This window comes from Hippopotamus amphibius, chromosome 17 (assembly GCF_030028045.1).
Source record: "Hippopotamus amphibius kiboko isolate mHipAmp2 chromosome 17, mHipAmp2.hap2, whole genome shotgun sequence".
Classification (NCBI taxonomy): Eukaryota; Metazoa; Chordata; class Mammalia; order Artiodactyla; family Hippopotamidae; genus Hippopotamus; species Hippopotamus amphibius.
The window spans coordinates 17,859,865-17,878,097 of record NC_080202.1 but is presented as its reverse complement, the minus strand read 5'-3'; the positions used below and the strand labels follow the sequence as shown (position 1 = coordinate 17,878,097).

Genomic DNA, 18,233 nt, shown 5'->3' with positions numbered 1-18,233 from the left:
CTCTGTAAGCCTACCTCCTCAAACAGAATGAGAGATGTTGCCTTTTTCCTGTTAGGTTCCTCAGCCCCAAACTCTTTGACATTTGAATTAGTTGTGTTTGTAGATTTAGTCTGAATGATTTGTTTCTGTTCAAAAGAATTTTTGATTCCTGCATAAATAAAACATTAATATTTTAGATAAAATCAACTTTTAACAGAATATTGGATATTTCCACAGAGTAAACTCAAACTGAAATCCGGTATCAAAACTGAAACCAAGTATCAAGACTCCTATATGTATGACCTTCAGTGTAACTGAGGTTTTGTAAATAGCAATAGGAACTCATGAAATATAATATTTTTATGTATCAGGGCCTCTGTCAATTTAGTGTCTTACCTTTATTATTTTCCAGAAATGCTCCTATTTGTTCATTATTTTTTGGCTTAGAAGACACTTTAAAATAATTTGCCAAAGTTTTAGGTGGAAGTGCTCGCTTTGGTCCACTACTTTGTGGTGATGGTGGAGGAAGTTTTCTCGGTGATGTAACAACCTTCCTGGGGGAGCTTAATTTTTCTGCCAAAAACAAATTACACTTAAAGACAAATTTTCTAAAAATTAAACAGATGGCAAGATTGAGTTATCCACAGTATATTTCTACTCTTACCGAGTAAAAAGCAAAGATATAAAAAAATTCTTTTTCATTCTTACATTCAAATACTCTTTACATTCAAATATTACTGTATTGTTAGTTATTCCACCAGTAGAGAAGATAAAACCAGTCATTTGGAAAAGGTACTCTTTTCCAAAGAAATATACATTCTTGAAGCAAATAATCTTCATAATCCCTCCATTCACTCTGTCTACATATGTCAGAAGAGGCTAGAGGTAAAGTGATATCAGTACATACGGAGCACATTACAGACCTTCTTGTCCGACTTCAGTTTAGCCCACAGTAAACTGATATTGCAAGCAAGTGATATGTTTTTCTAGATATGCTATGAAAGATGGATATAAAGTTAAAAAACAAATGGCTGATGTCTACCCATCAGGAGCCCAACAGCCAAGCCACCTGGCATTCATTCCAGAGCATGTCCTTTGCCCCTCTCTAGTGCCTGCAGTCAGCCTTTGCACGTGCTAGTTATTATCATATGGACTCAGAGCAGGATCTTCTTTACGTACCAGCATGTGTGCACATACCCAGGACTGTGTCCTATGCCTTTACTGTACCCTCATCTCCAGAGATCTTACCATATCCTTGTATATCATAGGTGTTCAAAAAACTTAGTGAAAATTTTGAGCTTGAAAAAAATTATCATAGATATCACTGTCGTGTCATAAAAACAGGGCATTTTAACACAAGGAAAGAGGTTTAATCTTAAAATAAAAAATATTTTAGTATCACTGAAAGTGGGATAACCAGTTGTTATGTATCTCTTGCTGTGACACCACAGGAAGCGCACAGCCCCGTGTACGCATGTACGCCAATACCAAAACAGAAATGAATCTAATCAAGCCCACAGATCTAACTGCCAGTTTTGAAGAAATACAAGGAAGAGGAATGTGTTAAGTAACACCATGAAGATACAATCAGCCAAATCTAGAATGTGAGAAATTTTATGACAAAGGACCCATGTTCTTCAACAAATACATGACATGAAAAGAAAGGTGACGGAGTCATTGGATTAAAAGAAAAGTGACATTAAGCAAATGTAAAATGTGGACCTTGTTTGGATCCTGATTTGAACAAAACATTTGAAACAACAGAAAACTGAAATTAGACTACATATCACATCAAATTTAGGTAAATAGTTAATTTTGTTAGGTCTGATTATGATATTGTGGTTATGCTTTTTAAGAAGTCCTTATCCGTTAAAGCTACATATTGAAGTATATATACCTGGGTAAAATTATGTGATGGTCCTGAGATTTGCTTTAAAACACAAAGTCCAAGAAAAATGAAAAAGGCATGTAGTAGGTAGGAAAAGATTAAAAATGAATGGCAAAATGCTAATGATTAAAATTCTTTCCTTAGATTTTAATTTTTTAAAGGTTAAGACTCGAGGAAAATAATTTACTTACTTGGTGACTTGCCTATGTTGTAGCTATTAAAAAAACAGGGTTTCTGTGAGTTTACACCTTGCTTGTCTACTTGATGGGACTGGGTAGCTTCCTTCAGCTGAGACAGAATTTGTCTACCACTGCGCTGAGAAGAGGCATTCACTTCAAATATCTAAAAGAAGAATATATGAAAGAAAGGCAGAATGGTTTATGTTTCCTTTCGTTTCAAGGTTAACTGTTACATTAACGTTCTTCCACAGACCTTAAATCCAAGCTCCTGAGCACAAGCGTATACTGCAGCAGTTTTCCCCACTCCTGTCGGCCCTGTTATAAGAACAGTATTGCAAAGACGATTCTCCTCTTCATCATCTGAACTGCCTTTAAAGTCTACACCATCCGACCGATCTGAAAAATCATTCAAACACACATAAAACAATTGCTTAGGCAGCAATTCTCTCTCACCAAGCCCAATGACCAAATCCCACAAACCTCTTGCCAGTAAGTGTTGGAAATTCAATGTACAAAAACTAAAAAACCAAATATAAAGTACCAAATAAGCAGCTTTATAAAAATTTTTAGCTAATCTAATTCTAAAAATGTTCAGTGAAATGGAAAAAAAATGACTCAAAATACCTTCTTGTTTCTCATCTCTTTTTCCTTTCAAATTCTGTCCTTCTTCCAATTCGGCTCTTCTTTTCCAGTCTTTCAACCAACTACCATAAGAAAATGTATGTTAATAAAACTAACTCACAGAATATAGATATCTCTTAGATGATATGTTAAAATCATTGTTGGGGGAAGTTACGGTATATCATTAGTTTTTAAGAACTCCATAACGCTTTTGAATCAACCACACAGTAAAATAACTTTATGTGGGCATGAATATTTTAAAATGAAGTGATTTTTGCCTAAATACTCAAGACTATATGTGCAAGGATATTCACTGCAACATTGTTAATATTAGCCTCCAAAAGGAAAAACCTACAAGTACATCAGTAGGGCAAAAGATACCTTATGGTATGCTCATGTAAGAAACCAGTACAGAGAAACTATGAAGAACTGGTAGACTGTATGATGACATGAAAGATGTCTAATATACTGATATAATGCTAAGTATGAGCAGAAAGTTCTAGTAGAAAGTTCTCGTCTGGAGCCAGACTGCCTGAGTTTAAAAATTCTAGCCCCACCACTTTCTAGCTGTGTGACCTTGGACAAATAACTCAATCTCTCTTGGCCTCGTTCCTCATGAGTAACAGTATTTACCTTCATAGGATTGTTCTAAGGATCAAATCAAGTGCTTAGAACAATGCCAATCTCAAAGTGCTTATTATCATGGGTCCCAATTCCTTGTATGAAATCCTTTGGGCCAGATGAGTTTTAGAATTCAGGATTTTTCAGAGATTACAAATGTTAATTTGGTATGTATACCACATGTAACATAATACCCCAGTGGGTCTGTGGCAGTACATCCATAATCACTGAATATTTCTAGTTAAAAAAATATGAACTCCTACTAAGTGGGACTGATAGAGACTATAATAAACTTTATGCATATAATAAAGTTCATAAACTTTCCAGATGTAAAAAGCAGTGAAACTGGGACATTTGTAGAGACATGGGTGGACCTAGAAACTGTCATACAGAGTGAAGTGAGTCAGAAAGAGGAAAACAAATATCGTATATTAACACATACATGCAGAATATAGAAAAATGGTACAAATCAACTGGTTTGCAAGGCAGAAATAGAGACACAGATGTAGAGAACAAACACATGGACACCAAGTGGGGAAAGCGGGGAGGGTTGGGGGGGAATGAATTGGGAGACTGGGATACCAAATTGTACACTCTAAATATATGCAGTTTATTGTATGTTAAATGTATCTCAATAAAAGTTCTTAAAAAAATAAAAATAAAAAAAAAATAATAAAGTTAATAAACTTTCAGTTTCCAGAACTCTTTGGAGGTGGGAATTGTAGACAAAAGATTATGACCTGAATTAGTAGTAATATGATACTATTCGTTAGGAAGAAAGGCACAAACACATACATTAAAATTTTTCTGGAAGGTTTCACAAGACACCTCTAATAGTCATTTACCTCTAGGGAGTAGAAGCAGGAGAAAAGCGGTACATTTACTTTTCACTGAAAATTCTTTTTTTTTATTTATTTAAGATTTTATCTTGTGATGTATTACTTTATAACTATAATTTCTAGATATTAGTACAAAGAAAATAAATAGTAAAACTAGATTCATAAACTATTTCTCAATTCCTTTACGAATTTTACCAACCTATATAACTTTTTTACAGCTAGTTCATTGCCTATGAGTTCATTAGAGTTCTGAGGTTGATACTTTTCTGTCCAAAGCATGTCTTCAGTTCCAGAATCTAAAGCAAAAAAATAAAAAAAATAAAAATAAAAATAAAGCAAAAAATACGTATTTAAGTATTTTGTTCCTTGGCATAAACATATATTCTTAGACATTTATATTATTGTTTCATGTCACAGTAAGTATTTGTACAAATATTTATATTTACAAATTGCCAAAAAGGCAATTTCAAAACTTAACATTACATTGAATATTCATCATATCAAAACCCTTCCCCTTTAAAAGCTAACCACCATAAAGTCTCATGACAATAAGATTTAAAAGTATACATTAAAAATGTTAATAACCATTCAAGGAACACAAAATATGAAAAATAATTTGTACTGTAAGAAATAATCTAAAGAACAAATACAGCATAATTTTCACAGAGCCTCTTTTTGACCACTAAAAAGATACATTAAAACATTCTATGAGGTCGGCCTGAGTAAACAGAGAGATGCTACATCCCCAGTTGAGAAGACAATGTTGGGAAGATGTAAGTTCCTTCCAAATTAATCTATATACTAATGCAAAATCAAAACCCCAGTAGAATTTGTGGGGTAACGGAATCTATAGTTCGTTTAGTAAAGTCAATGCATGAAAATAGTTTTAAAAAAGATAGAGACTTGCTGTACAAATTATCAAAGCATACTCTAAATGGATGAATTAATCAAGTCAACAGAATACTTCGGAAAAGCTAGATAACCAAATAGGAATATGTCAGAAATATGTGAAACAGATATAAAATAATATGTAGAGAGTGATCCCAGGTTTTTAAAAAAGCATATATGTATTTAGGGAAGCAAAGAAAAATCAAAGACCGAGCAGCAATCTGTTAAACGTGGTTATCTGTAAGACTCTAATCAGTGAGGCTTCCACTTCTTATTTTGTTTGAATGTTGCAATGAACATACATTAAAAGAGAGAGGGGGAAAATGAGAGGTTAAAACAAACAAAAACCCCTCTATGACCCAAGGCAGAAAGTCTAACTTACCTGGAATAGAAGCTACTTCTGATGTAGACTCTCTGTCACCATCTATTATCAGAATACCAGAATCTTCTACTGCTTCTGTTTCCACTTTACACCTTGCACTCAAAGCACTTTGTTTCTTCCTGTATGTTTTAGGAAATAAACCTTTGGAGGTATCCAGCTTTATCCCACTGGAGTTGTTTCTTTTGTCAAGTTCTTCTGGTTTCCCACTTATCTTTTTTGGAGTTTCTGAATACTCATTTGGTTTCTTTCTTTTGGATTTACGATTTTCTGTTTCCACTCGTTTCCTTTTGGCTTCTTTTCGACTGACATCAGGCTCTAGTTTTGGACTTTCTATTTGGGGAATTATAGAAATGCATGTGCTTACTAATCAACAAAAAACAAATTTTAATACCCAATAATCTTAATACCACTTCAAAACATCCAATAGCTTTATCACTATAAAATGAAAAGGCAAGAATCAAATGTAGCATACTGAAAGCAAGCTGGATATCCTGTTCTTTAGACTGCCTTTTGTACGGACAATAGAAATTACCTCATCTAAGTCTTTCCTTAAAGAAGTTATTATTATTTTAACATAATTAAAGCTGTCTTTGGGTTGACAACTCTGGAAGCTGGCAGAGGCTCACGCTGCCTCACACGAGATGCTTTAGTTGGATAACTCTCCCCGTCAACCACAGGCAATATTCTCTTGGTGGTAACCACTTCCAAGAGTCGATGGCTAAGCTTAGCGTTTTCAAAACTGCAATGTTAACGGGAATAATAATCATCACTAACCTTGTTTACGATGACACGCGGAAAGTACCTCGTGTTCAGTTCGCTTTTTTAGAAGCAGAGGGAAGTATTTCCTCAAAGAAAATTTGGGATTTGACCACCTAATTTCCTCCAGCAAAAGATTTCTCACGTCATCAGTCAAATCCTTCCTTCTCCCCATAAACTGCAAGGAAGAATAAAAAGCAAATCTTCTATTCATTAAATCCACATCGTCTTTTCACATTAATCAGAATACTGCCAACTACTTTCTGTCTATAATAAGTGTGTGTCACTGTAGGATTAGCTTTAGTCACTAAATACAACTAAATGGCAAAGCTGCATTTGCACAGCTTTAAAAGGACTTAGTTCATATTTTTATTGTTCTTTCTTTTCAACTAATTGTATTTTACATATTTATCAGATTATAATTCCGACTGATAAAGTATCGAAATTTGGTATATAATCTATTATTCTTTTGAAACTGACTATTATTAATTCTTAATATGTTTTTAAAGCTCTAGTAGTATTTAAAAGAGATGTGTACTTCAATTGGGATTTATTTTTTAAAACCGGACTCTAGGAAGGGATGAACTTTAGGCTATTATAACAGCAGATATCCAAAATTTCTTCCCTCTGAAAGATGTGAAGGAAACGTCCTACAATGGATGACCACTCTCATACTTACCACAACAGCGGAATTATTTCTTTTGGAATTTGAATTCAATGTCGAAAATTCACCAAGAGCCATAACACACATTGAGAGATCTACTACTTTAGTACTCAGTTCTTCAAGCTTAGTTAAGAGAGGACAAGTGGGTGGTTTCAAATGCCACAAATGGCACCCTAAAGAAAACCAGAAATATTACATCATTCACAGCCTTATCCATTTATCAAATGTCAAGTAAATAAACATGAAAAGACCCGACAACAGCTACACAGTTAACGCGAAAGTACCAAAACTCACATGAGTACACAGGAAACAAATCCTCACTTCCAACAAATATAACTCATAAAAATTACCTAGTCTTCCCTCCTAATTGTTAAAAATAAGCAAATATTAGCATATTTTCTTTTCTTTTTAAATCAACCTTACTACTCAGGTTAAAAATTTCAGGGGCAGTTAGCATCCTGAAATACAGATTCTGTTACTAGGTGAGCGTGGGCAGGATCCTAAGGAAAAGCATGACTAATTCCTATAGCTGAACATACTATTAGAAAATACTTTATAAAACTGAACTAGTAAAAGTAACAAGAAAGGCTTCATTGACGAAATGGCCAGTAGCAGAACCGGGAAAAAAGGAAAAGTGGAATATTATTAGAAAGACAGAGAAGTTCCCCATACAATAGAGAACAAAGAGGCTAAACAAAACTCAAAAAACTATCAAGGTCAGAAACATAAGAGGAGAACAGAACATAGTGAACATTTCATAAGTAGAGGGAAGAGACCAAACCAAACCACAAAGCCAGCTGAGGAGAATATAACTGTTTTTGTGCTGACCAAAAAACTCTAGGTAGAAACAGCAACAAAGCGAAGATAGAAGTCTCTGTACAGTCTCAGTAATTAAAAACTATGTAAGTAAAGTGGGACAGCAGTTGCCATAGCACTTGAATCCAAAGAGAATTAGTTCAGGGTCAAGCTACCACCACCCTACAAGGCTTGTGCAAACAGCTGGCTCTCCTGCACGGTGCCCGTGAGAAAAGAGGGAACTAGAGCAATGGAGCACTGCTCTCTGTTACCAATTCCAGGGGATATTCCACAAGATACTTCTGTGGCACAGGCTGTTCTAGAAAGGAGGCAACCACATTCCCCTTGAACAGTGAACAGCCGACTGGACAAAGACAGGACTGGAGCTCCTCTGAGAAATTCTTAAAGATGATCTGTTCATACACAGGCTATGATTTCAGAAAGGATCTGCCTTCCTTTTAGAACACAGCGTCTCTCTGGACAATATTCACTGAAGGGCCCCCACACATGCCTGCCCTCCCTTGGCATCAGGGGTAAGGGCAGAGGCTGCTTCTGGCTTTCTTGCCCCACCCCCTTCCTCAGTCCAAGGCTGAAGAAGAAAAGATAAAACGCCACCTTAACTTCCCACTAAAATCCCCATAAGAATTATACCTAAACCTCTGTCTCACCTTAAACCAACCTACATAGTTTCAGATTATGACTAACATTTAAAAATATTTCATCGTCATAAACTCACCATCATCTTTCTGCTGAACATGAACAACTCTCGGGAAACTGGTGCTCACTGCGTTGTACACATCTAACGCAGCAGCTTTCTTTGCAATCTGCCGTTTCAACATATCTGGCAAACCACTCATTAGAAAGTCACGCTTTGCTTTAAACTGCACATCACAATCCTGAGGCTTTTCAGATGCATCTTGACTTTTAAGAAAATGATGTGAGAAAAGGAGAGCTAAGGTTATAAACCCTTAAAAAAAATAAAATGTAAAATAAATACTTCTTAATTTTATTTGAACAAACTTAATCAGCTACCTGAGATGTTAGCGGGTCAAATTCTTTTTCTGCTTATCATAAAACTGAAAGTCCATCAGTGTTAAAAAGTTAAATAAAAATAAGTATATACAGAAAAAAATGTCTTGAAGGACATCCACCAAAATGTTAACTGAGGCTATCGAGTGGTAGGTGAGCTTTTTCCCTGTCTTTTATCTTCCTTTTTTTTTTAAAAACATTCATTTATATTATAATCGGAAAACAAAATCAGTGCCACATTTCTAAAAGTTAATACAAGAACTTCTAAGGTACTATTGTTTCCAATACAATAGCAGGAACTTTAGGGCCCTGATCACTGATGTCTCAGTTTCACCTGGCTTATCTCGCATTGCTCATCATAAGAATCTTTACTTTAGCGTGAGGGTGGTGAAAGGGTAGAGGAGGATGGGATGATGGAGTAGTGGAGGGGAGAGATAGGTGGTGCTGGTATATCACAGCTTATACACCCGTCCTAGCCTGCCAGATATATAGTGAGGATGATAATATTCTTTACAAAATGAAATCTGGGTTGGTCATTAAAAAGAGGCTTCAAAAACTTCTATTCCTTTCCTGTTTGAGAGAAATGAAGAAAAGATGAGATCTAAAATCAGACTGGGGACTTCCTAGGTGGTGCAGTGGTTAAGAATCTGCCTGCCAACGCAGGGGACATGAGTTTGATTCCTGCCCCAGGAAGATACCACATGCCGTGGAGCAACTAAGCCCGGGTACCACAACTACTGAGCCTGTGCTCTAGAGCCCATGAGCCACAACTATTGAGCCCATGCACCACAACTACTGAAGCCTACACGCCTAGAGCCTGTGCTCCGCAACAAGAGAGGCCACCACAATGAGGAGCCTGCACACCACAATGAAAAGTAGCCCCTGCTCGCCACAACTAGAGAAAGCCTGTGTGCAGCAACGAAGACCCAACACAACCAATGACATAAATAAATAAGTAAATAAATATAAATAAATTAAAAAAATAAAAAATAAAACCAGACTGAAGAGTTTAACATCAGAAAAGAGGAGGTGTACCTTTTTAACTATTAATTGGAGGGAAAGACAAAAAGATGGGTGAAGTAGCTGTATTAGTATGTGCCTATAGTAGAAGGTAAACTTTAAGGAGGGGTACAAGGTACTAATAAAAAATATACACAATATATTCTATACAGAGTAAGAAATAGTTTTGGATGTGTGTGTGTGTGTGTGTGTATTTCCTAGCTTTATCTGCTGAGAAAACCTAGAAGCACTGATACCTCAGAAGCACTGGGTAAAATAAGCACCTCCACTAAAAGGAACCAGGGCTCCTTGGAGAAGAGACTAATTACAGAACTGGGGCAGGGCAAATAAAAGATGAGCCTGGAACATCTGCCTGTTCAAGAAAGTAAGAAATGCTCCATACATGATGAGTATGTGTCAAAGGGGCATAGAAACCAAGCTGAAGGGCTTCCAATGGCCAAATCAGAAACAATTGGAGCATTAAAATAAATAATATGCATGGATTAAAACCCAGAGAATAAAATAGGAATTCATGAGTGAATGAGTAGATACTGGAAACAACCCAAATGGCCATCAATAAAAGAATAACTTGTGATAAATATATTCGTATGAGGAAAACTATTCGGCAATAAAAAGAACAGACTACTGATATTCTTTGACTGAAAGAAGCCAGAGACAAAAGTGACCCTCCTGTATGATTTCATTTCTATGAAATTTTAGAAAAGGCAAACTAATCTATACCAACAGAAAGCAGATCAGAAGTTGCATGGCATTGGGAGTGGATGAACTGCAAAGAGGCACAAGGGAATTTTTGAGCGATGAAATGTTCTCTGTCTTTATTATGGTGGCGATTACACAGAGGTGTGCATTTGTTAAACCTCTGTTTACTTAATAGGGGTGCATATGACTATGCACATTATATCTGAATAAAGCTGATTTTAAAAAAATATGTGTGTACTGAGCAAGAGAAGTTAGGCACAAAGCAATATATTTACGTAAAGGTTATGTAACGTTCTGAAACAGACAAGACTAACCAATGGCAATAGAAGTGAAACTAATTGCTGGTAACAGAAATCAGAATAGTGGTAACCATTTGTTGCACTGGTCGTGGTGGTGCAGGGCGGGGGGGTTTATACAGAAAGAAAGGAACTGTTCAGGAATAAAAAGAAAAACGTTTTATCTTGATATAGTGTACTTATCAAAACCGTATGCTTAAGATTTGTGCATTTAACAATATGTAATTATTCCTCAATAAAATTGAAACAGGAAAAAAAAAAAAAACCTGAACTCATGTCTCTAAACCTGGTCTTCCATCATGCCATCCACTAGCACAGACCAGAACTTGAGTATCCTCCTTCTACCTTCGTCTCTCCCACCCCCAGCCCCCGTGTCCAAGTAATCATCAAGGGTTCTGAAATTTATCTCCTAAAATCTTTTCATACATCATCTCCAACATCTGAGTCCACATCTCCATCCACTCACACCCGAATTCTTGCATCCACTTCAATCCCTCTTCCATCCCATTCTCTGTACAACAGCCAAATTAATCCAGCAGTCAAATTAAACTTTCAAAATCCAAATGTTTATGTCCATACTCATGTTGAAAACCCTCTGATTGCTTCTCATTGCTCTTAGCATAGCGACAAAATTCTTTCATATGGCCTACCCACATGGGCTGGCACCCGCCTCTCCAGCGTAATCTCACATTCCTCTCAGCCGCGCTCTCTCTGCTCAAGTCACACTGGCATTCCTTCAGCCTCCTGTGTTGACCATACTCCTTCCAGCCACAGGGGCTCTGTAGATGGTCCCTCTGGCTAGAACACTGCTCCTCCCGCTGATGAGCTCATCCTTCAGTTCAGGTGTCATTTCCTCAGAAAATCCTTTCTTGACCAAATCTACTCAACAAACTTTTTACAGACCTCTGTACCTCTCCTTCTTATTAGCACACTGCAATTCTTCATTTGTTGGCCCAATTAACGTTTAATCTGAGATTGTCTTTCCTCTAGGGTATAAACCTCATGAGGACAGGGAATGTGTCTTATTCCCCATGATATTCCTAGTACCAAAAACAGCACCTGCTACACAGTGGGTATTTAAATATTTCCTGAACAAGTTCATAAATCAGCTTTTTGGTGGTTTGGTTTGCTTGTTTACTTTTCTACTAGATTGTCTAGAAAGGCACACAAAATGTTCGCAAAAGACCAAGATCTTCAAACTGCAGTTGTAGCGTTGTCCATATTGTCATCTCTTAAAATGGATTTTTTAAACTTTCAAATGATAACTTAAATGCTTTCTCATCAAAGTAAAAGAATACAAAATACATTCCGTAAAATATTTTGGCATTTGAAAATGTGTATCAGACTGACCTGCTTTCATCACACCCAAGGACAGGATCAGCTGTCTTCTGAGCCTTTCTAGTAAGAAATAAAGGCGCGACTTTCACTTTTCCTTAGAAAAATTAAAAAAAAATGCTTAGGTTTATCAAGGTTTATCATCTCCACTTACCTCCAGCTGCTTTTAAAACTCTTTAAAAATTTTTTTATTAAAAAATTTTCTATATAATGAGCTGGTCTCTCAACCTGGCAATATCAATGTCAGAATCTCCTGTGAGCTTCTATGTAAAGTACAGATTTCCACAACCCACCTCTGGAAATTCTCAGTCAATACATCTAGGGAAAGACCTAAAAATTAAAAAATTTTTTAAATTCACCCAGATGATTTTGATGATCAGTCAGCTTTGGGAACCACTACGTTAACTGAGGCTAAATAGATACAAAGAAATGCAATCACTTAAAATACAATCAGTTACCCTTTGTAAAACTCTTCACTACATTATAACTTCACTCATTTACTCATTAAAATAGAAATATTTCATATAATTAAAAGGTTATACTTTATAAGACAAGAGATTAAATCAAATGAGATTAAATTAAAATTCAGAACAATATAATCCCCCCAAAACATTCTAATGTTATCGATGTTATCAAATCTGATTACCAGGGACATTTTTAGGAGTCTTGTTAAGTTTTTTTCCTAACACGTCATTCAGACACTGAAGTTTCTTCTGATTTTTCTCAGGATGCTTTAAAGGAGTAGGACTTGAATCTACAATTATTACAGAGTCCTAAGACAGAATAAAAAAAATTTTTTTAATAACATACAATTAATGTTATTAAAATTTCAAAAGGATTACAGTGCTAGAAGCCATGACAAGATAATCACATTAGCAACTCCATACATCTCCCTGTCAGAAACTGACACAAAAAACACATGATATGAATGGCACATGATAAGTCTGTGCTCATATCATACAAGTTCATGTGATCAAAGAGTGGATTTATTATGACCATGGGTTTTCTTTTTTAAAGAAGCAACTAACAGGACTTCCTAGGTGGCACAGTGGTTAAGAATCCGCCTGCCAATGCAGGGGACACGGGTTTGAGCCCTGCTCTGGGAAGATTCCACATGCCACAGAGCAACTAAGCCCGGGTACCACAACTATTGAGCCCATGTGCCGCAACTATTGAAGCCCACGCACCTAGAGCCGGTGCTCCACAACAAGAGAAGCCACTACAATGAGGAGCCCATGCACCACAATGAAGAGTAGCCCCCCCTCGCAGCAACCAGAGAAAGCCTGTGTGCAGCAACGAAGACCCAACACAGCCAATAAATAAATAAGATAAATAAATTTATTAAAAAAAAAAGAGAAAGAGCAACTAACAGACTATATTCCAAATAAAAGAATCAATACAACCAAGCTATAAAAATTCTGGTTATCCTCTTTCAGAACTATCCATCCCAGAAATGTATTAGATGAAGTCTGATAAGTTCTCATGTGGTCAGCACACATCTATTGAGCATCTACTATGTGTTTGGCAATACATCAGGCACGGGGAACACCCAGACAAATGAAACTCTAGAGTTGGCGTCAAGTTTACATCAGGGTTTAGGGGACAGAGGGAGAGCTCATCTATGAGTAGATAGTTTAGTTATAATACAGTATGGCAAGAGTAATACTGACTAAAATACAAAAAAACATGAAAGTAAACTAAAGTACACCTAGAGAAGGAAACTATCCGTCTTGAAGGCATCAGCAAAGCTTTCAAGAGGAGGCAGTCAATTGTTCACAGTATTTTTCATAGCTGAAAAGTGGAAACAACCCAAATGTCCATCAACTGATGAATGGGTAAATAAATGTGGTATTTCCATAGAATGGGGTATTATTTGGTAAAAAAAAAAAAGAAACAAAATACTGATGCTACAACATGGATGAACCTTTAAAACATTATGCTCAGTGAGAGAAGCCAGATACAAAGGACCACATGTGGTATGATACCATTTATATGAAACGTCCAGAACAGGCAAATCTATAGAGACAGAAAGTAGGTTAGTGTTTGGCTAGGGCTGAGGGAGGGGCGATTGGGAGGTGACAGCTGACACTGGAAGGTGACAGCTAAGGAGAATGGGGGTTCTTTTGAACTAAAATTGACTGTGGTGATGAATGCACAACTCTGTGAATATACTAAAAGCAACTGAATTGCACACTTTAACAAATTATATTAAATTTAAAGGAAAAAAGAGAGAGATGGTGGCATAATGTAGCAGGATCTTAAACTCTGAGGGGGAATTCCTCAGGTGGCACAGAGTACCTAAAATATATTTCAAGCTGAGATTACACACTGAAAAAAGTAAAAACTGCACCATTTGGGGCAAAATGAATAATTTAGTATGACAGAGCAAAAAGTGTGTATTTGAGGAAGGGGGCTGTTTTGAGGAAAAGGAAGAGCTAGTTCAGCCTAAGAAGAATCTTGAAAGACTTGATAAGGATTCAGACTGTATTCTATAGGCAAAAGAGAGCCAAAGCCTTTGAAAAGAGTACGGAAAATTATATTCTTTCTATCACCTCAGGGCTTCCTACAATTCTAGCTTACAATTTTATAACGGTTTCCTTCTCCCATTTCAAACAACAGAATAGAACAGGATTTATATCAATAAATATTTGTAATACTTACTTCTGTTTCTGACCTTTCAGGAAGTGTCTGATGTCTAGACGAACGCCTTAGAGGTGTCACTATTTCTTCAGTAGCTTTTGACCTACTAATATGTAAAGCTTTTGCTTTTTCAATCAATTGTTTTGCTTTTGATATATTTTTTGAAGCACTGCTTACCTAAACACAAATGTGAAATAACAATTCAGGTTACTGGCAAACACTTTATATTTAATAATAGAAAAAAATAGAAAAGGCAAAACTTTAGAGACAGTAAAAAGATCAGTGGTTACCAGGGGAAAAGGAAAGGCCAAACAGGCAGAGCACAGAGGATTTTTAAGGCAATGAAACGACTCTGTGGTACTATAATGGTGGATATATGTCATTACACATGTGTCTAAACCCACAGAATGCATAATACCAAGAGTGAACCTTAATTTAAACTATGGACACTGGGTGATAATGAGGTGTCAATATAAGTTCATTGATTATAATAAATGTACTATTTTGGTATTGATTATGGGGGAGGCTATGTGTGTGTGACAGCAGCGGGTGTATGGGAAATCTATAACTTTTCCTCAGTTTTGCTGCACACCTAAAACTGCTCTAAATATATATATAATAGAAAAATATAATCACAGATTACACTAACTAAAAGACCAAAAAATGGTTATTCAAATCTTACCAAGGAAATGAAATTAAAATGTGTCTGATTATACTTGGTTTGCCTTTATTTCTTACCTGAAATCTATTCAGATAAATATAATTACATTTGTGAAAAATACCCAAAAAGATGTCTGTATTAAATGTCTGTATATAAAAAATTAAAAAAGAAAATAGATGTCTGGGGACCTCCCCGGTGGCCCAGGGGTTAAGAGTCCATGCTCGCACTGCAGGGGGCATGGGTTCAACTCCTAGTTGGGAAAGTTCTGCATTCTGTGCGATGCAGCCAAAAAACAACAACAACAACAAAAAACAGACATCTGTATAGATTAGAATTGTTGGTTATTTCCCCACCATCTTCACGACATCTTTTCTTTGATGTTAGTCACTTTTAGGCTGAATCCTTTGGAGATAGGTTGAAAAGGTAGTAGGTGAGGAAAAGAGCACTACATAAGAATAAAGTCTGGCCTTCAGGCCTGACTCTGCCATTGATGTACTAAGTGATCCTGTGCATTTAAATATTATCCTCCAGATAATGTGTTCTCCATATTCTGAGTTCTACAGGTTTTTACATTTGGGTTAAAAAACATAGCAAACAAGCTGCAAAATAGGTTACATTAAATGATCCCTTTTAAAAACAACATATATCTATTTAAGCATAGGAAAAAGTCTGGATTATTAAAAGTGTGATCCCCCTAGAGAGCAGGAAAGAGAAAAATTTTTTAAGTTTTCACTTTTAAATTTATATACTACTGTGTTTTTTAAACAAATGTTTACTGTTTTTTAAAACTTAAAAAAAAAAATTTTTTTTTTGACCACACCTTGCAGCATGAGGGATCTTTAGCTCCCAGACCAGGGATCGAACCTGTGCCCCCTAGAGTGGAAGCTCAGTGTCCTAACCACTGGACCACCAGGGAATTTCCAAAACTTTAAAAACGTTTTTAAAAAACATTAAAAAGAATAAGCATGGGAAAAATAAAACATAAAAAAATATATTAAAAAAAGAATAGGCATGGATATTGAGAACATACATAAGGAGGTTAGGAATGCTAGAGATCTGCTTGATAGCAGAACAGCGACAGACTTCTGTTGTTCTGCCAGCAAAATTCCTGACAGGCTGATGAACCTGAGGGTACATCAGTATTAAAATAACCCAGCTAAACTGAAATTAACAACTCAATCACTGAAACAGTTAGCAAAGAGATACCTTTTAGTGAATGTGTGAAAAAAACATACACATGTGCATTTGGGCATGTGCTGCTATCACTTAAAATCTGCTTTTTTTTCCTATTAGTTATTTTTCTGATAAAAGGTTTTAAAAGCTCATGTTTATAGAAAAGCCGAAAAATGAAAAAAATCAAAATTAACCATAATCCTATCATCTCAGATAACAGTCATTTCCAACAGCCTCCTTTCGGACCTAGCTGCCCGTCTTCCCAGCTCTTACTTAGTTACTCCTGGCTACAACAGGGACTTCTGTACTGACAGCACTCACCTTTCTCCCTATTTATCAGCCTCCGGTAACCCCTCTCCACACACACGCCCCACCCCCATCCCCAGCTTAAACTCCACTGTATATCACTTCAACTCTCAAAAATGTTTTGACCTCCTTTGGTGCCACTGTTCTTCAAAACAGGGTTAAATATTTACTTTATGAGATTAATGATATGAGTACCAAGCATAGTACCTAGAATGTGCTAAGTCAAAAAGAAAAGAAAAAAAAGACAGCTGTTAAATAAAACAAAAGAGGTACCAACTTTCTGTAACAGTGGCTTTCACCCAAGGATTATATGAGAATCGTTCTGGTGGCTTTTTCCACATACACACACACACATACACACACACGTACCTACTCACCCAGGAGAGAATCCAGTTCTCTCATGATAAGGGATAAGCAGTTTACTTTACAAAAGCAGCTAAACTATTCTAATATATCCAACCTCTCCCTTTAGGATAGCGGTTTTCAACTGGGGGTGATTTTTCCCTCCAGGGGATATTTAGCAATGTCTAGAGATATTTTGGTTGTCATAGCTAGGGCAGTAAGAGTGCTACTGGCATCTCACAGGTAGAGGCCAGGATTACTGCTAGACATCCTATAATGTACAAGACAGTCCCCCACAACAAAGAATTATCCAGCCCACAATGTCAACGGTACCAGGGCTGAGAGACCCCACTTGTTAGCCTCTAATCTATAGAAATAAACCAAAAATTCAATCATGCTTATTTCCATAAGCAGCCTTAGGGAAAAAGATTGGAATATAACTAAGAAAACTTTTTCTAAGTAAACTATACTGTCTTTATCAATTGCTTTCATCTCACAATAAGATATGCTGATCTCTTAATAAGCTAACTAGAGGAATGAAATAATAGTAAAAAATAATATAGGGTTATAGTTAACATAATCAAGCTATGAAATATGTGAATCTTCTTTTGGCGTTACCACTTCCCATAGTAATAGTTATTGTTTTATAAAACAGAATATCACTTACAGGACTCCCTAATATTTCAATTACCTTTCTAGTCTGAGATTCAAATTTTTCATCAGCTGCCTCAGATTTCTTAGACCTTTTCTTAGATTTTTTCTTAGATTTTTGGGGAGTACTAATTCTGGTGAATTTCATTCTGGAAAAAAAAAAAAAAAACCAAAAAGATATTCACAAACGTGTATGATTATAATGTGTAAGAGTTTCAATTAAATAGAGAAAAGAACCAACTAGGGTTCTAATTTCTGGACAGTTCTGAAACAGAAAACAAAAAAACACACCCCCCACATTAGTTTCAAACTACTGATTCAAAAGTAAGCCAAACTCAATTGTTAAACGCTTAGAAAATATAGTTTCCTTTTATAAATCATAAGCTTTCCAGCAACTTAGCCCCTAAGATCACTCTTACACTAGCCAGAACCAGCATGCAAGTATATACCTCATAGTATATGGCTCAGA

General features: G+C 36.1%; 1 protein-coding gene across 6 annotated transcripts in view; it reads right to left on the bottom strand.

Annotated features, from left to right (window-relative positions):
* Window positions 1–18,233, bottom strand: part of ATAD5 (ATPase family AAA domain containing 5) — a 45,321-nt gene that overhangs the window by 13,296 nt on the left and 13,792 nt on the right. For all 6 annotated transcript variants that reach the window (XR_009049998.1, XM_057715811.1, XM_057715812.1 and 3 more), the window contains 14 exons: window positions 17,805–17,913; window positions 14,653–14,808; window positions 12,638–12,764; window positions 12,007–12,088; window positions 8,349–8,533; window positions 6,833–6,990; window positions 6,172–6,331; window positions 5,398–5,727; window positions 4,327–4,423; window positions 2,671–2,750; window positions 2,300–2,442; window positions 2,059–2,209; window positions 376–552; window positions 15–148 (listed from right to left, as the gene is read on the bottom strand). Coding sequence is in view for 5 of the 6 variants with exons in the window: in XM_057715811.1 (XP_057571794.1) it covers window positions 15–148; window positions 376–552; window positions 2,059–2,209; window positions 2,300–2,442; window positions 2,671–2,750; window positions 4,327–4,423; window positions 5,398–5,727; window positions 6,172–6,331; window positions 6,833–6,990; window positions 8,349–8,533; window positions 12,007–12,088; window positions 12,638–12,764; window positions 14,653–14,808; window positions 17,805–17,913 (2,089 nt within the window). In the remaining variant the exon portion in view is untranslated. The remainder of the gene's footprint in view (window positions 1–14; window positions 149–375; window positions 553–2,058; window positions 2,210–2,299; window positions 2,443–2,670; window positions 2,751–4,326; window positions 4,424–5,397; window positions 5,728–6,171; window positions 6,332–6,832; window positions 6,991–8,348; window positions 8,534–12,006; window positions 12,089–12,637; window positions 12,765–14,652; window positions 14,809–17,804; window positions 17,914–18,233) is intronic.